The sequence below is a fragment of the Abramis brama genome, assembly GCF_963993115.1.
Source record: "Abramis brama genome assembly, chromosome: 7".
Lineage (NCBI taxonomy): Eukaryota > Metazoa > Chordata > Actinopteri > Cypriniformes > Leuciscidae > Abramis > Abramis brama.
The window spans coordinates 17,003,772-17,022,248 of NC_139969.1; the positions used below are offsets into that span (position 1 = coordinate 17,003,772).

At 36.7% G+C, this 18,477-nt stretch overlaps 2 protein-coding genes across 2 annotated transcripts; one reads left to right on the plus strand and one right to left on the minus strand.

Annotated features, from left to right (window-relative positions):
- Positions 1 to 123: 123 nt before the first annotated feature.
- Positions 124 to 4,403, plus strand: cenpl (centromere protein L). Its single transcript, XM_084120764.1, has 5 exons — positions 124 to 172; positions 1,630 to 1,789; positions 1,878 to 2,129; positions 2,572 to 3,123; positions 3,214 to 4,403. The coding sequence occupies exons 1-5, from the start codon at positions 156 to 158 to the stop codon at positions 3,286 to 3,288; spliced, it is 1,056 nt and encodes a 351-aa protein (XP_083976890.1). The 5' UTR covers positions 124 to 155; the 3' UTR covers positions 3,289 to 4,403.
- A 212-nt stretch (positions 4,404 to 4,615) lies between these two features.
- Positions 4,616 to 16,973, minus strand: klhl20 (kelch-like family member 20). The gene is made up of 12 exons (XM_084120763.1): positions 16,839 to 16,973; positions 15,295 to 15,661; positions 14,941 to 15,147; positions 12,578 to 12,736; positions 11,430 to 11,524; positions 9,014 to 9,129; positions 8,688 to 8,871; positions 8,418 to 8,561; positions 8,169 to 8,302; positions 6,535 to 6,743; positions 6,352 to 6,458; positions 4,616 to 5,895 (listed from the first exon to the last, which is right to left on the minus strand). Exons 1-12 carry the CDS (start codon positions 16,931 to 16,933, stop codon positions 5,811 to 5,813), a joined length of 1,902 nt encoding a protein of 633 aa, XP_083976889.1. The 5' UTR covers positions 16,934 to 16,973; the 3' UTR covers positions 4,616 to 5,810.
- Positions 16,974 to 18,477: the final 1,504 nt, after the last annotated feature.

Here is an 18,477-nt window from a genome sequence, read left to right on the forward strand (position 1 = left end):
TCTAAAGTCAACTAAATGTAGAAATATATGATACACATTTTCCCTCGCTAGCAGCAATCGATTAGTGTTCCTGCGCCGCCCCGTTGCACGATGGGAAAGCGGGATGTTCAAATCCTCTTCCTGATTTTTTTTGGCTCGGTGTGTTTTTGTTCATCATGGAGGGGAGAGGCAGGTACGGCGGATTCAAGTTTTAGTTTGTCTTAAAAAGAAATTTGCCACGCAGAATGATTTATTTAAAACACAACACGTTTTAGCATTTTACTTAATACGATGAAAATGGATCTTGTAACGTAGTTAGTGGTGGAAGCGAACTGCTAATACTAGTCGCGATTGTCTGAACTGTTGTCTTTTGTTTTCTGATCAAGTTGTGTTTGATTAAATGCTTTAAACCTCAAAATGACATTTTAAGTAGGCTATGTTTTGAACGTATTATAGTTACGACATATAGCCCCGGTTTCACAGACAAGGCTTAAGCCTAGTCCCAGACTAAAGTGCATGTTTGAGCTGTTTAACTGAAAGCAACTTGCACTGACATATCTTAAAATATCTCAGTGCCATTATTTTGTCTCAAGATGCACACCAGTAATGTTTATTTTTTCTAAGGCACGTTTATAAAAGCTACTTAAAGGGTTAGCTAGTTCACCCAAAAATAAAAATTCTGTCTTATGGCGCTTTTCCATTACCAGTAACGTTACCAGCTCAGCTCAGCTCGGCTCACTTTTCGCTCCGTTTTCCATTGCAGATAGTACCTCCACAATAGTACCTGGTCGTCATAGCGACGCCGCAGGAAACTGCCATGACTTAATCTTTTACGCGAGACACCCGCTACCCACACACACAGGACAATGGAGGAAATCGAGTGTATGCTGTTTTTGTTTTTGCTGTTTTTTTATTCAGGATACTCCGTCTGGCGCGTGCAATGATGACGCAGTGAATAGTGACGATTCTCTCTGATCAATCAGCAGTCTGCCGTGTTTTCACGTCACATTTTAGTATCGCCTCAACCTCGCCGGAGGTGGTACGAAAAAAAGTACCTGGAAGCAGGTACAGGTACAACTTTTACACAGTGGAAAACCAAACAGAGCCGAGTCGAGCTGGTACTGTGTAGTGGAAAAGCGCCATTAGCCTAACTTACTCACCCTCATGTCGTCCCAAACCCGTAAGACTTTCGTTCATCTTCGGAACACAAATCAAGCTATTTTTAATGAAACATGAGAGCTTTCTGTCCATGTTTATAGACAGCTAATGTTACGCAATTAACACTTCAAAAAGTTCATAAAGAGATTGTAAAACTAATCCATATGAATTGAGTGATGTAGTCGAAATTCTCTGAAGAGACTCGGTCACTTTATATAATGATGAACGGATTGAATTTAGGCTTTTGTTCACGTAAACATCGATCAGCGAACATAAACAGAAGCTCAACCGAACCTGCTTGACACGTGAGAACAAACCTCTTAACTGAACTAAGGTCCTGACTAATCCTGGCTTAATCTAAGCCCTGTCTGTGAAACCAGCCCATTAACATTTTATTAAATAACACTGAAGGGATTGAACTTTGCATGTCCCATTAGTAGTAGTAGAGTCTGTGTTAATAACCCTTTTCTGTTGCATCTTTTACCAATGCAGTGCCGTCGGTACACCTGCCAGCAGACCTGTAACTCGTAGAAGCAAAAGTTATGGCCGGAGCTGTGTGGAAGCACCCTCATATTTCTGGCAAACACCAGGACATTTAACAGTCTTGAAGATCCCAACCAGTAGAGGGGCTGCCAAATCACAAATCATCACTGTAAGAGACCATGGAAATGACTCCATCTAAAAATGCTGTTTCTGACATAGAGTAGCTTGAGTGACAAATATCTTTATTCTTTCTACAGAATAAGGTTGACCCTGAACATATTGCTCTTCTGGTGAAAAATGAGTGGAAGCTGTCATATGTCACTCCTTTGCATTGCTTCAGACATACACAGCTGAAATCATATTCCAAGCATCTCTCAGCCTTCATCGTAGCAGAGAAACAGCAAGGAGTTGCAGTTGAAGTCGGGTTAGAGGCGGGATTTAAGGTCACATTTACTGCAGTTCTTGGACTGGCTGAGACAGATGAGGATGCTGAGACTGTTTTCATTCAGGTAAGTCTAACAGGATAATATTTTGTTGTTGTTTTTAAAAAAATGAAAGGGATAGTTCACCCAAAAATGAAAATGGTCCCTTACCCTTAAGTTGTTCCAAACCTGCATTATGGTTTCCATAAAAAATATTAAGCAGCAAAACCATTTTCAACATTAATAATAACAACAACAAAAAATCTTGAACACCAAATCAGCATAATAATGACTGCTGAAATTTATCTTTACCATCATGGAAATAAATTACATTTTAGAAAATGTGTAATTCACAATATTACTGATTACTTTTTTGTTGTTTTTTTTAATAAAATAAATGCATCATTTATGAATATGAGACATCTTTAAAAACATTAAGACTTCTCACCAACCACAAACTCTTGAACAATAGTGTATAAATACACCGCATTCATGCTGTTTTTCTTTTCTCTTATTCTTATTCCCTCAGATCCAATCCAAACCGGTGTTTGCCGCAGCAGCAGATGCACCGAAAGTTGTCTGGCGCGGTTGGCTCACGTGTGTCAATGGGAATCCAGAGTACCTGAGGTCGCTGCCTCCAGATTTTGTCAGCTTGCCTTTGTTTTGCACGAGTGGAGCGGAGTCTCTTACGACCCTGGTTAAATCCTGGTTCGAGAGGGCTTTTGATTGCAACTTTGGTTCTTTGGCTTTAAACTCCACCACTCTCAATTGGCTGGCTGCTTTGTGGACTGGTTGCCATCCCACCTGCAATATCAGGTATCTGAAACTGGCCTGGAGCCTTCCGACACAGCCACCCCTGGATGTCTCATACACGGTGAATCCACAGGATGCATGGGAGCTGTGGAACAGTATTCACTCAGAGGAGAGTACAGATGACCGGATCGATATTAAAGAGGTCCATTCTCTCATGAACGGGCTGGAGACTCATTTTTTCAGACACTTCAAGATCTACCTGTCTGCTGGTACGCTTGTAAAAGTATCTACCGCTCTGGGATCAGCACAGCTTGATGGGAAAATCAAGGTAATTGCTATGTGTCCTATCTGTTCATTGTATATTTAGCTTTTGTTATATCTTATTACGATTTTTTTAAACTATTTTTCTCTTTTTTAGATCGGAAACAGTGACTACATCACCACCTTACTTAGCCTCCTGACAGAATGTGCCCTTCTTAAAATGCTAACCTAAAATCTTTCTATTTTAGATTTGTAAATATATTTTTGTTACTGTTTTTTTTTTTTTTCATGACATCTAAACTTTTATATCTTTTAAGGCTTATCGTCTCATATTTATTTTTTTGTGCTGTAAAATGTCTATGTCTGTTTTCCAGCTTTTAAAATTTAAGTTTTTATTCTGCTTTTGAATCCCCGTTTTCTTTCCCAAGACTGTTTATCAAGACAAATAACATTTATATCGGTCCATAAGGCTAATATTAATGTGATACAACTCATTTAACACAAATAAATTTGATTGTCAACTTTGTAAATGTATCACTACTATATGTATAGGTGCTTATAAATAGTTCACACAAATGTGTTAATATCTGTAATTAGTATATTGTAACATATGTTGATATTTAATACAAACATTTTGTACCCTTAAAAATGTGTAAATCACTTACTTTGACAGTTGTCATCTTTTAGTAATGAGTTGCGGCTAGCTTGATTTTTGGATGTTTATGTTTTGGCAGGATTCATGGTTTCTGAAATTATCCTATTAAGTTTTGTTTTTGGTGCCAACAATGTCAGCATCTAACAGTCGAAATGTATAATGTTTTACAAAGTATGTAGGTAGAACTTGCAAGCAGATTTTTTGTTGGAAGGATAGTTAAAAGTTATTTTGGATTTTAAATTTAATTGTTTTTGTTGTTGGATATTACTTTGATTCATCTGCACTCAAGACATATCCTTCATTTAAACATTTACATCAGAAAATGACCTAGGATGTGCATAACAAAATGTTTTTGAATTGTCTTACAATAAAGCACAGATCTAAAGTTGAATTTTTTTATTTATATTTTAACAAATCCCCAATTTTTATGAGAAACACATTTTTGGTTTAAATGAACACGTTTTACTAATCTAGACTTGAAGAATCTAAACCAGTAGTTCTCAACCTAAAGTTAACTTCAAATAATTTATGCTAATAATAAGTTAAAAAACACTATAAACATTTTAAATGTCTAACCTGTAAACAGATCAACACATATTTTGACATTTATTTTTTAAAGATATTCCTTTTTTTTATATTTTTTTTAAATCGAATTAATTTGTCACTCTTAGTTTCAGAAATAAAAATATTTTAAAACATGCAGCTGTGTCATCATTACAGCAAAAGTACCAGAGTCAATAAGGTTGAGAACCACTGATCTAAACCTCATTAAATAGGTTGATCAGTTGTTAATTTCAGAATCGACTGAAAGCATTTTAATATTTTTTTTCCTGTTTTATTTCAACTTTTAAAAGTTTTGAAATGTATAGACAGTTGGACATCTTTAAAATTAAATAAGGTAAGATCATGGAAGATATACTTTATGTAACCGTATTTCAACACCAAAATAGAACGCATTACTGTCCTGTGGGAAAATGAGTGTTTGTAAAAAAAAAATGAAAGGGTAGTTGTACATTTCAAAGAGATTCATATCTCATATTCAGTAACAAGTTTAACATTAAATTTCTGACCATACGTGCAGGCTGCTAAAACTAGAAACCTGTTTGTTCTGAAATTTCAGAAACTTTTTTACCTTAGTCCTCAAACTTGCATAAAACAATACATCAGGGTTTTTCAAATCCGGTCCTGGAGAGCCACTGCCCTGCAGAGTTGAGTTCCAACCCTAATCAAACACACCTGAACAAGCTTGTCAAGGTCTTCAGAGTTACTAGAAAATTGCAGGTAGGCGAGTTCGATCTAACCTCTGCATGACTGGCCCTCCAGGGTTGGATTTGAGGAACCCAGCAATACATCCAACTATATTTTAAAGAAAAAAAAAATACAGACTTCAATAGAAAAAAATCTTAGTGGATTAAAGTGCATGGACTGATTCATTCGGTTGTATAAAAGTAAACAAATTGATAATACGTCAAACCTGTTTTTGACTGCTTCAAAAATAACTTCTTTTCTTCTGCAACAGCCTTCGTTAAATTGCAATGTTTCAGGGAGGAACTGCATTTTCAGTACACCAAGGATTGAAACAAAAGACCAACTAATCTGCTTACATCTGGTAAGAATGCAGAAACAGATAATGCTCAGTGTACAACTCATAAAAAAACTAAAGTTAAAGAAATCACAGTGCATCCAATTCAGGGAAACACAAGCATCATTCACACTAATCCCCAGTAATGTGTTTCAGGTTACTGTCATTCTTCAAAGCAGTCAAACAGACCGACAGAAGCCTAGTTCCATCCATAAAAACAAACGCACTGGCTGATGCTTTTTTTCCCGGCTGCTGTTTCTCTCTTCAAATCGTTGCCTTTGGCTATGCTCAAGTACGAAAGAGAAACCAAATGTAAAAACAAAATGGAGTGATGCTCTATGGCCGTACAGGTGAGTCTCCTCAGAGCAGCTTCCAGAGATGGTATACCTTTGGTTTGCCATCTCAGTAACTGGAGACAATACTCAGTTTTTAACCAGGATTTCCTCTTGCATGATGCACAATGTCTCTATGAGGAACGAGCTATGGTGAGGCATCTGTGAGATGGATACTGTAGTTGTTACCATATATGTGATTCACAATGAGTCATTTTTATTACACCAACGCCACCTCCCAACCTCCTGTAGTTCATTCCACCATAGAGCCTTAAGGGAGTGGGAAAAAACAATTAGTGACTGGCAAATCACATATGATGTGATTCAGGTTCAAACATTTAGGGTCTTTATGTTTTTAAATGTCTCTTATGTTCACCAAGGCTGCATTTATTTGATCAAAAATACAGTAAAACAGTGATCTTGTGAAATATTATAAAAATTTTCACTACTTTAATATATTTTAAAATGTATTTTATTCCTGTGATGGCAAAGCTGAATTTTCAGCAGCCATTACTCCATTTGTCAATGTCACGTGACCCTTCAGAAATCATTGTAATGAAAAGCTGATACATTTTTATTTTCAGGATCCTTTGATGAATAGAAAGTAAAAAAAACAACAACATAAACGTTTTACTATGACTTTTGATCAATTTAATGCGTCCTTGTTGAATAAACCTTTTTTTTATCATCTTACTGACCCCAAACTTTTGAACGGTGCATATTTACCTCCATGTGTTGGCATCAGGGTCATAGACTTCTATAGTTTTCAGGTATGTGGTACCATCAAAACCTCCAACTGCCATCAACTGGCCATTTACTACTGCTAAACCAACCTAGAACAAAAGAGAGAATTTGTTTGTTGGGCAATTGTTTTATAAGAGGCTGAAACGAGATCAAAGAATCACATACCCCGCTCCTTCTGGACGTCATGGCGACCACAGGGGACCACTGATTGGTTCTGGGATTGTATCGCTCAGCGCTGCTCAGTTCTGTGGTATCGTCTCTGCCGCCCACAGAGTAGATCATGTCCTGGTACACGGCACAGCCCAGGTGTTTCCGACGGGTCCCCATGGGTGCCACCGTATGCCAGCGGTTCTCTTGCGGGTTATACCGCTCCACTGCCAACAAAATAACTGTTAATAAACATTCTGCAATTCCTTTAGAATACCTGAAATTCAGCAATCAGCACTACTGTTCAAACGTTTGGGATCAGTCAGATTCTTTAAATGTTTTTGAAAGTCTCTCATGCTCACCAAGGCATGATGAAATATGCCTTGATGAAATATGTACTTGATGAAATATACAATAAAAACTGTACTTTTGTGAAACATTATTACATTTTAAAATATAATAAACTAGAAAACAGTTATTTAAAAATGTAATTTATTCTTGTGATGGTAAAGCTGAATTTTCAGCAGCCAGAAACATCTTTTATTATTATCAATGTTGAAATCTCTTCAAGATTCTTTCATAAATAGAAAGGTCAAAGGAACAACATTTATTTAAAATAGAAATCCTTCGTAACATTATTAATTACTGTCACCTTTGATCAATTTATTTATTCTTGCTGAATAAAAGCATTGATTTCTTTTATAATAAAAAAATCATACTGAACCCAAACATTTGAGCAGTTTTTGTATTAAAAAAAAATGTCATCACAAAAATACTAGCACTTTATCAATTTGATACTAAACAGAAAAAGTAATAGTTCACCCAAAAATGAAAATTTATAATTTACTCACCCTCATGTTCCAAAGATGTATGAATTTCTTTTGTCTGTTGAACTTAAAAGAAGATATTTTGAAGAATATGGGTAACCAAACAGTTGATGGATTTTTTCCCCAACTGTTTGGTAACCCATATTCTTTAAAATATCTTATTTTGTGTTCAACAGAAGAAAGAAACTCATACAGGTTTGGAACAGCTTGAGGGTGAGTAAATGATGACATAATTTTAATTTTTGGGTGAGCTATCCCTTTAAATGTAATTACAGTCATTTATGAACCGGTCTATTACCATGTTAATATTAATCAAGCAATATTGACAAAAAAGAGAAAACTACTCGCCTCTCATAATTCATTAATTTGCTTCTTATATTATTAATAACTGTTTAATTATTTGAAAAAACTTGAAGCAATTTTTACTTGAGCTATTCTTGAAAATAATAAATATTTATGTTCCTATTTGACTTAAAAAGGGACTGTATTCAATAGCTTATTAATTTATCTGTGGTATCTGTAATGAGAAATTACATATTGATTTTATATTCATATCATATTTGGTACTGGTATGGTCTAGACAACTACTGCAACTTTAAACAATAACACATTTACCTGAACTGACAAGTTCAAACTTAGTAATTGTCATTTATTGGATTGCATCTGATACTGCCAACATGAAACTGTCAAAACCTTCCTCAACTGCATTTATTCTTAGAAGTACAGAAGACACATAAAATATTAATTGCAATCATAGCAATATCTGATCACTTTGGTCTGACTCCAATGTTACTGAGTTTTGCCTCTACATCTTCCTGTATTTACCTGTATTTAGTGGGGATGTGCCATCTGAGCCGCCCACTGCGTAAAGAAAACCTCCTAATACGGCTACAGCCACACCCAACCGTCTGGTACTCATTGAGGCAACACGAGTCCACTTATTCTCTTTCGGATCATACCTGAAAAAAAAATGGAAAAAAGTACATATCTCATTATATCCCCTACCAAAGGAAAATGCAAGCCATGCCCATGGAGATATTTAGATAATAATCATCTAATTATTTTAATACTAACCTTTCTACAATGTTGAGACAGGAAACGCCATCCTGACCTCCCACAGCATACAGGTAACCCCCTAATACAGCAACACCCACACTGGTCCTGCAGGTGCTAGTAGGGGCGACATCACTACTCCACTGGTTAGTCTTTGGGTCATACCTGACAGAGCCAGCAGAGGGCGGACATTCGTATTTATCCATACAAATTTAATTTATTTCATTTTGTGAAGATTTATTCATTAGATTCTAGATAAATGCTGATTCATTTGTATAATTCAAGCAGCACCTTTCCACACTATTGAGATAAGATGAGCCGTCATGTCCGCCAACAGCATACAACAGATCATCCAGAACACTGACACCAACTCCACAGCGCCGTTTGCTCATGGATGCCACCATCCTCCACTCATTGGTCTGGGGGTCGTAGCGCTCAACGCTTGAGATGGCGTCACCACTGCACCAACCTCCCACTGGCAGACAGGACAACAGTCACACAAACAGAACTCGCATCACACGACTGCTTGAGTCAGATGTGGCAGGGGAAAATCTTGGAAAGTGAACAAAAATCAATCAATGGAATAAGAACTAAGATCTGTTTGCTAAAACACTCACCAGCAAACAGTACTTCTCCACAACGAATAGGCTTTCTGGGCCGGGTTCTAGGTCCCTGCATTAGGGGGCGCTCTTGGGGTAGCAGAAGGTAGTTCTTTGCTTCATCGACCAAGTCCCTGTAAGGGCAAGAAGTGTTGATTAATATGTGCTGACACAATTTAGAGACTGGAATGGAAATTTTACATTTAAAGTTTTATAGAGAATAAAAAATTTTTTTTTTTATATATATATATACAGTGAGGAAAATAAGTATTTGAACACCCTGCTATTTTGCAAGTTCTCCCACTTAGAAATCATGGAGGGGTCTGAAATTGTCATCGTAGGTGCATGTCCACTGTGAGAGACATGATCTAAAAAAAAAAATCCAGAAATCACAATGTATGATTTTTTAACTATTTATTTGTATGATACAGCTGCAAATAAGTATTTGAACACCTGAGAAAATCAATGTTAATATTTGGTACAGTAGCCTTTGTTTGCAATTACAGAGGTCAAACGTTTCCTGTAGTTTTTCACCAGGTTTGCACACACTGCAGGAGGGATTTTGGCCCACTCCTCCACACAGATCTTCTCTAGATCAGTCAGGTTTCTGGGCTGTCGCTGAGAAACACGGAGTTTGAGCTCCCTCCAAAGATTCTCTATTGGGTTTAGGTCTGGAGACTGGCTAGGCCACGCCAGAACCTTGAAATGCTTCTTACAGAGCCACTCCTTGGTTATCCTGGCTGTGTGCTTCGGGTCATTGTCATGTTGGAAGACCCAGCCTCGACCCATCTTCAATGCTCTAACTGAGGGAAGGAGGTTGTTCCCCAAAATCTCGCAATACATGGCCCCGGTCATCCTCTCCTTAATACAGTGCAGTCGCCCTGTCCCATGTGCAGAAAAACACCCCCAAAGCATGATGCTACCACCCCCATGCTTCACAGTAGGGATGGTGTTCTTGGGATGGTACTCATCATTCTTCTTCCTCCAAACACGTTTAGTGGAATTATGACCAAAAAGTTCTATTTTGGTCTCATCTGACCACATGACTTTCTCCCATGACTCCTCTGGATCATCCAAATGGTCATTGGCAAACTTAAGACGGGCCTTGACATGTGCTGGTTTAAGCAGGGGAACCTTCTGTGCCATGCATGATTTCAAACCATGACGTCTTAGTGTATTACCAACAGTAACCTTGGAAACGGTGGTCCCAGCTCTTTTCAGGTCATTGACCAGCTCCTCCCGTGTAGTTCTGGGCTGATTTCTCACCTTTCTTAGGATCATTGAGACCCCACGAGGTGAGATCTTGCATGGAGCCCCAGTCCGAGGGAGATTGACAGTCATGTTTAGCTTCTTCCATTTTCTAATGATTGCTCCAACAGTGGACCTTTTTTCACCAAGCTGCTTGGCAATTTCCCCGTAGCCCTTTCCAGCCTTGTGGAGGTGTACAATTTTGTCTCTAGTGTCTTTGGACAGCTCTTTGGTCTTGGCCATGTTAGTAGTTGGATTCTTACTGATTGTATGGGGTGGACAGGTGTCTTTATGCAGCTAACGACCTCAAACAGGTGCATCTAATTTAGGATAATAAATGGAGTGGAGGTGGACATTTTAAAGGCAGACTAACAGGTCTTTGAGGGTCATAATTCTAGCTGATAGACAGGTGTTCAAATACTTATTTGCAGCTGTATCATACAAATAAATAGTTAAAAAATCATATATTGTGATTTCTGGATTTTTTTTTTTAGATTATGTCTCTCACAGTGGACATGCACCTACGATGACAATTTCAGACCCCTCCATGATTTCCAAGTGGGAGAACTTGCAAAATAGCAGGGTGTTCAAATACTTATTTTCCTCACTATATATATATATATATATATATATATATATATATATATATATATACTGTATATATAATATATAATATATATGTCCACTGTATATATAATATATATATATTTGAATGGTTCAGATTGATTGCAAACGGCTCAGTAAGACATTATATTTTAATAGGAGAGATTTACGTCAAAATGACCTACAAAACACAAGGTTTTAAATACTATTTATTGAACATAATATTCAGTTTATATAAACCCAGACAGTTCAGTGCTCTTTCATGGCTTATTGCGCTTGAATGTCGAATACACACACAATTTTGTCAAAATAGCTATCGTATTAAGTATTAACATAAGGTTTTCAAATTTGTCTTTGAAAAGTCTGGTCTCACTACATTAAAAACTTTTTCATAAGAATGAACTGACAAATGAAGAGAACTATAGCAGTTAAAATTCAATTATGCTCTTTATTAGATATCGGACTCTGGCAAAAGGGGCATAAAGTCGTACATTTAATCTGTAGTGGCCAGTGTAGATTATATGGTAAATACTACAATAGTACAATTATTGAAGTAATTTATAGCACTGTTGTTCACACTTACCTACACTCCTCATCACTCTTGATCAGAGGATCCGAACCCACTGTCCCAACCAGAAACTTCGGGCTCAAGAGGGGAAGACGCACATGTTGCAGAACCTGTTGCCATGACAAAAACGGATGACGTCTCATGAATTATTCTAAGTCTAAATAATAACATAATATACATGTAAAAGAGAAGAATTTGTACACTATGTAACCTTTTTTTGTTCAAAATGAAAAAAAATTACATAAGTCAATACATCATCAATCTTTCTTCCAAATTGTGTTTTTGTCTTACCCTGATTTACTATGGCCTATTAAGAGTGTTTATATTTTAGACCTAGCGGGATGGTTTTCGCAGGAAATTGCATACGTACGTCACTCGCCTGTGCATGTCTCCTCATATCCATAAATAGAAAAAAAGTTGCTCTGGCTACTATGATGCATGTATGGTGTGAGAGTGGCATAGGTTAGCTAAATCTCGAACTTCTGGGGAATCACCCGTTTTAAAAAAAAACGCAGAACAGAGGAGAGTCTGCTGGCAAAAAGAATGCGACAGAGCTCGTAATAAAACCAGAATCTACATTGGCTTGGCTTTTCAGAGATGGCGAGAACTAAGGGATTTGAAATAGCGATGAAGAGATGGTGTTTTTATTACTCAACAGGTAGTAGGGTATTTTATTGACCACATAAATTGCAATATGTAGCTCTTAACAGAGTTCATTGTAAAACATTATCTATTGTGAACTGTAATTTCATTGTGGTTGTTGTAGCGCTGTGCTGGAATTTATTTTCAAGGAAGTACCGTGACTATTAATGGGTATAGATATAGTAACATCTTCAGCTAGTCAGCTTGAGATCCTTTCCATCTAAACTCACTGGTTATATCTCTCAAGCCTAGTAGTAAATGTTTTATGAGCAGTAGGATAATCTCTCTTCTCTTTTTTTAGCAATAAGGAAGAGCTATATTCATCCGCAGAGTCACGCAGAGCCGAAGCACAACCAAAACAATGTTCTTCTACAAAATGCATGCAGTTTTATATATATATATATATTAGATAGATGTATTGATATATACTACATATACAAAACTACTTGAGTTTAATTTTCTTCCAAATTATGTTTACAACAAGCAGTATGTCTATAGTGATTCATATGCTTATATCTGACCTGTGGCAGCTGAGGCCTGCGCTCCTGAATGCTGTATTTAACCCAGGCCATTACAGCATTAAACACCTGCTCCTCACTCCGAACATTGAGCTCATCACTGGAGATGATGTCTATCAGCTGGTTGGCTGGCAGCAGCATGAACTCTTCACTCTCCATCACCTAAAAGGTAGAAATGATTAAAAACATGAACAGGCCACGTGACAGGTATCAATTCCTTTCAAGAAGCAGATCACAATTATTTGTAAAAACACATTCACAGTTTCACACATATATAGTTAATATTTTTCCTGGGAATTGAACCCATAACACCAGCAGTGAATATGACCCTTTTAAACTAAATAAAGAAATAAGGAGGGTGTTCATTTGATACCAGCAATGGGTGTTCTTCCCATGAGTCAAAAATAACAGGGTTAAACGGCCATCAGGGAAACCCTAAACTAGTTGAAGGAAAGGTTAAGTCCATGGCTAAAATTAGTAACAGGGAAGTCACACTTGGCACATACAGGGTTCTTTCTGATCAGTGTAATTTTCAAAGTAAAAACCAAAGAAATATTTCAATTAGTATTTTTAGAAAACATTTATATTGACTATTTATTTCGATGACTTCTCCAAGCCTGGAAATCAACTTTTTTTCTAATATGTCTGAAATGTACAGGTATTCCAGGATTGTGACAATCCTTATGATTACAAACAGAACTACTTCTTGAATCTAGCTTTCTTTTTTAAACAAAACCATGCAAGATCAATGTACAGTAAGGCTTCATTAACTTCAGTTCAAACACTAGCTATCTTGAACTAACAAGAACAATACTTACACAACATTTATAACATCAAAGGTATGAGGTCGGTAAGATTTTTTAAATGTTTTAGAAATAATCCTCTAATGCTCACCAAGGTTGCATTTTTTATCAAAAATACAGCAATATTCTGGGAAAATTAATTTAATTTAATATTAATTTAATTTAATTTAAAATAATCATTAATCGCAATTAATTCTAACAAAAGTTTTTGTTTACATCATATGTGTGTGTGTGTGTGTGTGTGTAAAAATAATCGTTTTCTATTTTAATATCTTAATATGTATTTTTTTTATTCAGGATACTTTGATGAACATTAAGTTTAAATGACCAGCAATTATTTGAAATATATTTTTTGTAATATTATAAATGTCTTTAACTATCACTTTTAATCAGTTTAATGCATCCTTGCTGAATTAAAGGATTAATTTCATTTCTTTCTTTTCTTCTGAATAAAAAAAAAAAGAATACATTTTAAAGATATTTTAAAAAGTGTTTTACATTGTATAAATTAAAATTAACGTATTATGAACAAAATAAATTAGCAGTGATTCAGTGAACAATAGATTTATAAATTAATTTCAACAACAAAATTAATAAATGATTGATTAAATGATTAAAATTGTTGTTCAGAGACCTAATTTATTAACTAAAATTAACTTATTGAACTTTACAGTAAAGTGTAGGGTTGGGCGATGACCCCTAAATTGGCAGTTGACAATGTTTACAGTAAAACATCGTGATGGACGATGATAATGTCGTCGGGGGGGTGGGGGGGTTGGGTAAGCACTTTTTATTTTACTATATCTCTTTACATAAATATTTTTTCTACTTAAAAACTATCATTTCGTTATTTTACGAACCCAACTAATTACTCATCCGGGCTTTCCAATAGGTTTTTCTTTGTAAGAATCGCCGAAAATTCAGTGATGGGCCCACAGAAGAATTCTGTGAAATGAACACGGGCCCTTAAGTTAAGGAAAAGGTTGTGGGTGGGCTTACGTTTCCATGACACGCGGAACAACAACGGGATGGTTGGGTTTAGTAAAAGAACAACGGGACGGTTGAGTTTAGAAAACTTGACGCGCGGGACACGATTCCCCGGTCTCCTGGGTGAAAGTCCTGTGTTGTTTGACCCATCTACCACCCCAACCAACCGGATTTTCGGCCTTTCATACTACTCGCTACCATAGTCGCTCTTAATGCTACGGAATCGTGCTGACCATCACAAAAAAAAACAAAAAAAAAAACAGATAAACGCGTCCGTGTACACGAATCAATAGATTAAATTACGTGACCATTTCACGAACTGCCGTGAGACTGTGCTGGTCTGACAGGGTGGGGGGCGTGGCATCACGATGGTGGCTCTCCATTGTCATTGCATTTATGTTTGTCAGTTTACATTGTCATTGCATTTATGATTAATAGAGAGAGTACATTAAGACCTATACTGGACAACAAAAGACAGCAAAAACAAATGAGAAAAGAAAACAAAAAGACTCAAGTTCAAAGTCATGGTACATTCAGTGTCAAAACAATAGAGGGTGTGTGGAGGTCAGCCATTACCTCCTGAAAGTTATGCTGGGTGAACTTATCAGCAATACGCAGCAGCTCTCTGCAGGAGTGAGTGTCGGCGAAGGCCCTGATGCCTAAGCAGTTGGAGGGGTCAAGTTGTCGCTTGAGGAATTCACAGCAGGCTTCCTGAATCTCTGCCAGCTGCAACAAGCAAGCAGCGGGCAGCAAAGTCTGCACGTTTCCCTCCTCCACAGTCACCTGCAGGCCACCACACAATTTACATCAGCTGGTTTAAAGTTTAATATTGAACTTCAATACAAGCACTGGACCTTAATATAAAAATGTACAACAGTTGAACATTTAGTGCAGCTCTAATATTGAACATACAGCAATATAAATGCATACCTGGGAGGTATAGGCAAAGTCGATGAGCAGCTCCATGGCTCGTTCATCAATATCCCGGATGACAACTTCCGTCTGCCGGCTCTCGGCCAGTTCCCCCGTGAACATGGCTCTGAAATAGGGGCTGCAGGCGGACAGGATCACACGGTGTGCATAAATCTTCTTGGCTCCCACCACCAAAACCACATCGCACAGCTCTCGATGCTTGCGGAGCAGGTTGATGACTTCCAAGGTCTGCCGAGGGTGCTTGTCCGAGATGTAGGGCATCCGGGCAGGCTGAGGCACTCCCTCTGGGAGCTTGTTGGGGTCACCCAGGGTGCAACGACTTGTGATATCCATTCCTGTGGTATCTAGGCGTGCACTGGTACCCCTTAGGAACAAATTTTATTTATTTTGTTTATGCTAATTTGATACTCACAAGCTGTAAGAAGTCAATTTAAACAGATGTATCTGCTAAATGAAAACAAACTATTGTGATGTACATCCAAAAGTAACTGCTTCTCATAGAAGAAAAAACATAGGGCGGGAATTGATTGGATTGTTGTGGTTTGCTATTGCTGTGATCTCATGTGCTCGCCCTCACGCCAGTAAACACATCATCAGAGAAGAAATGTCATTACAAGAGAGAGGGGAAGTGCATGGATAAATCATTCAGTTAATAAATACTGCAAAATTCCATAAAAAATACGAATTGTCCATTTTGATTTCATGGTGACTTTAAATACTTCCCTAATAAAACCCTTACTTAAAAATACATTCAAAGCATACCAACATGATTGCAAGCACATCTGTGCATGCATGAGCAATCTAAACATTGCACCAAAAATGTTGTTACCTAAAAATGATTATCTAGAGATCAAGCAGTTTGAACTCTATGCAAACAAGTTTGAAAACAGCACGAAAAGCAAATATGACAGCAACACACGCCATAGCATACATCACAATTTAATTCACTGACTCTATCGGAATGTGATGAACATTCCTTAACAATAAAATATATGAGTAGACGTGTTATAAATTGACATTTAACCGCAGTGCTTTCCGTGTAAAACCTATTTAATTAAGTTTCATGACACAACTTCTACTCGTGTGAGTTAAATGGTTGATCTGAAGAATGAAATGCTGAATTAAGACAATGCAGCAAAATAGAAATGTGACTTCAATCAGGCAAATATATACACAAACTAACTCGATGTTATGGACGTTGGAATGACATTTTAAAGTACGAAATATTGCTCTCGTGGTGTTGATAATGATAACCAATTTGACAGGGCCCAGAGTATCCCTTGCTACAAACCTTACGCACTAGCAGATCTCCTTTAGGCAGAACCAAGAAAATAACTGGACAGCTTTAATACACATAACGTCAAAGTTTTGAGTAAGTTATATTTGTGAGAGAGACTCACTGTTTACACACTGGCTAACGGAGTGTCCCTTAGCTCTAGCTTAGCTTTATCGAAGTGCTGGATTTGTTTTGTTTTAGTAGCTTTTCAAAGGTGGCGATACTTATTGTAGGGACTATGGCAAAAGATGCGTAATTCCCTCACCTTATTTGTCCATTTAATCGGTCCAGGTTGAATTTTAAGTCGTCGAGATTTAACCAGATAATATCAAGACAACCGCTCGGTTTACGGGACACCATCCACTTTTATTTTTTTATTTTCCCGAGGACTGAGAGTTTCCTGACAAGACCGGAAATAAGCTTTTTAAAATACAAGTACCCTGTCCCACGACTGCGGTACCAGAAGTGCCAGAAATATTTTTTTAATTAAGAGACAGTTTATTTATTTTTTTACCTTTATAGGGGTATTTGCACCTGTATATTTATATAATATTTACAAATACTTCAACTGGATAATTTACTTTAAAAAAAATCGCAATCTCCTGTTACCAGCCATATTAAAACAGCAAATAAAAAGCTATCTATTGTATATACAGTTACAGTAGATTTTTGGGGAGTTGTTTGGGAATGTTCATCACGTCAGTATTTTTGTTAATTGAAATAAAACATAAATATTAGATGAACTTGGCAAACTAACTGAAATAAAATAAGATAATTCAAATATTAATAAATACCATAATAGTATAGAGTAATTATAATAAAATAACACTGCTTCACGTGTAATGTTTTCAGAGCTTGGTTCAGCAAATTTCACTTTATATTAGTTGCACATTCAAGTGTTTGCAGTAAAATCACACTTTTTCTCTTTATGTGGCTATTTGATATATAAGTGGCCTTTTGGGTAGATTCCCTAGAGTTCATTTAAAAAATTTATTTATTCTTTATTTTTATCTACTTGAATAAGCTGAATAAAACTTGAATAATTTTACACCTAGTCACACAAATTACACTGATGTCAATGCAAAATCACATTTCAAGACCAGTTTTATTCTATAGCTCAATTTTATGTTGGTTCAACTCAATTAATTGTCTTTTTTTAATGTAAATGACCTTAAATGTTAAGTTAACACAACTTGCAATTACTTAGTATATTCTATTGTGTTAGAATATTGAGTGCAATCATATATTTAAGTATATATAACAAAGGGTTTCTTGTTAATTTGAACTAAAATTGGTCCAAGTTGGCTTTACTTAAAAAGTGTGTTGCAAAAATTGTGCATTTATATTTTAAGTAAATTCAACATAATTTTGTTCAGTGCAGTTATTTTTGTTGCTAAAATTACTTTTTGAAATTCCTGTTGTTGCTGTGTTAATGGACATTTATACATTTAAATCTGAAACATCTTTTAAACGGTGTTATGGCATTATAAGATCATGGGTTGTTTTTTATTTTCAACTTGCACTTGATGTTTGCCTTTTAAGAATATGCTACACTTTGTTTGTGTCTGTCTGTCTTTAAGGTGTGTAGAAAGATATTCTATAGGCGAGACTCAAATAAGCTTACATTCTTATTGGAATGTTTTCAGACAGGTTTACAAGTGTCTCTCTCTCTCTCTCTCTCTCTCTCTCTCTCTCTCTCTCTCTCTCTCTCTCTCTCTCTCTCTCTCTCCCTCCCTCCTTGTCTCACACACACACACTCGCTCGACTTCTCCCCTCCCTTCGCTTCTCTCTCCTGCAGTCTCTCTCTTTCTCTCCCCGTTTCTGTTCAGTGGCATGTTTTATTATACTCTTTTGTAGTGTGTTTTACTTTGTGCATTGGTGGCCCCCAAGTTGAACCATAGGAG

Coding starts and splice junctions, on each gene's coding strand:
- cenpl (XM_084120764.1), top strand. Junction 1,790..1,877: donor CCAAATCACAAATCATCACT/GTAAGAGACCAT, acceptor TTCTTTCTACAG/AATAAGGTTGACCCTGAACA. Junction 2,130..2,571: donor CTGAGACTGTTTTCATTCAG/GTAAGTCTAACA, acceptor TTATTCCCTCAG/ATCCAATCCAAACCGGTGTT.
- klhl20 (XM_084120763.1), bottom strand. CDS start 16,933: ATGGTGTCCCGTAAACCGAGCGGTTGTCTTGATATTATCTGGTTAAAT. Junction 12,737..14,940: donor CCCAGCATAACTTTCAGGAG/GTAATGGCTGAC, acceptor TCTACCTTTTAG/GTGATGGAGAGTGAAGAGTT. Junction 5,896..6,351: donor CCTGATGCCAACACATGGAG/GTAAATATGCAC, acceptor CACTCCCTTAAG/GCTCTATGGTGGAATGAACT.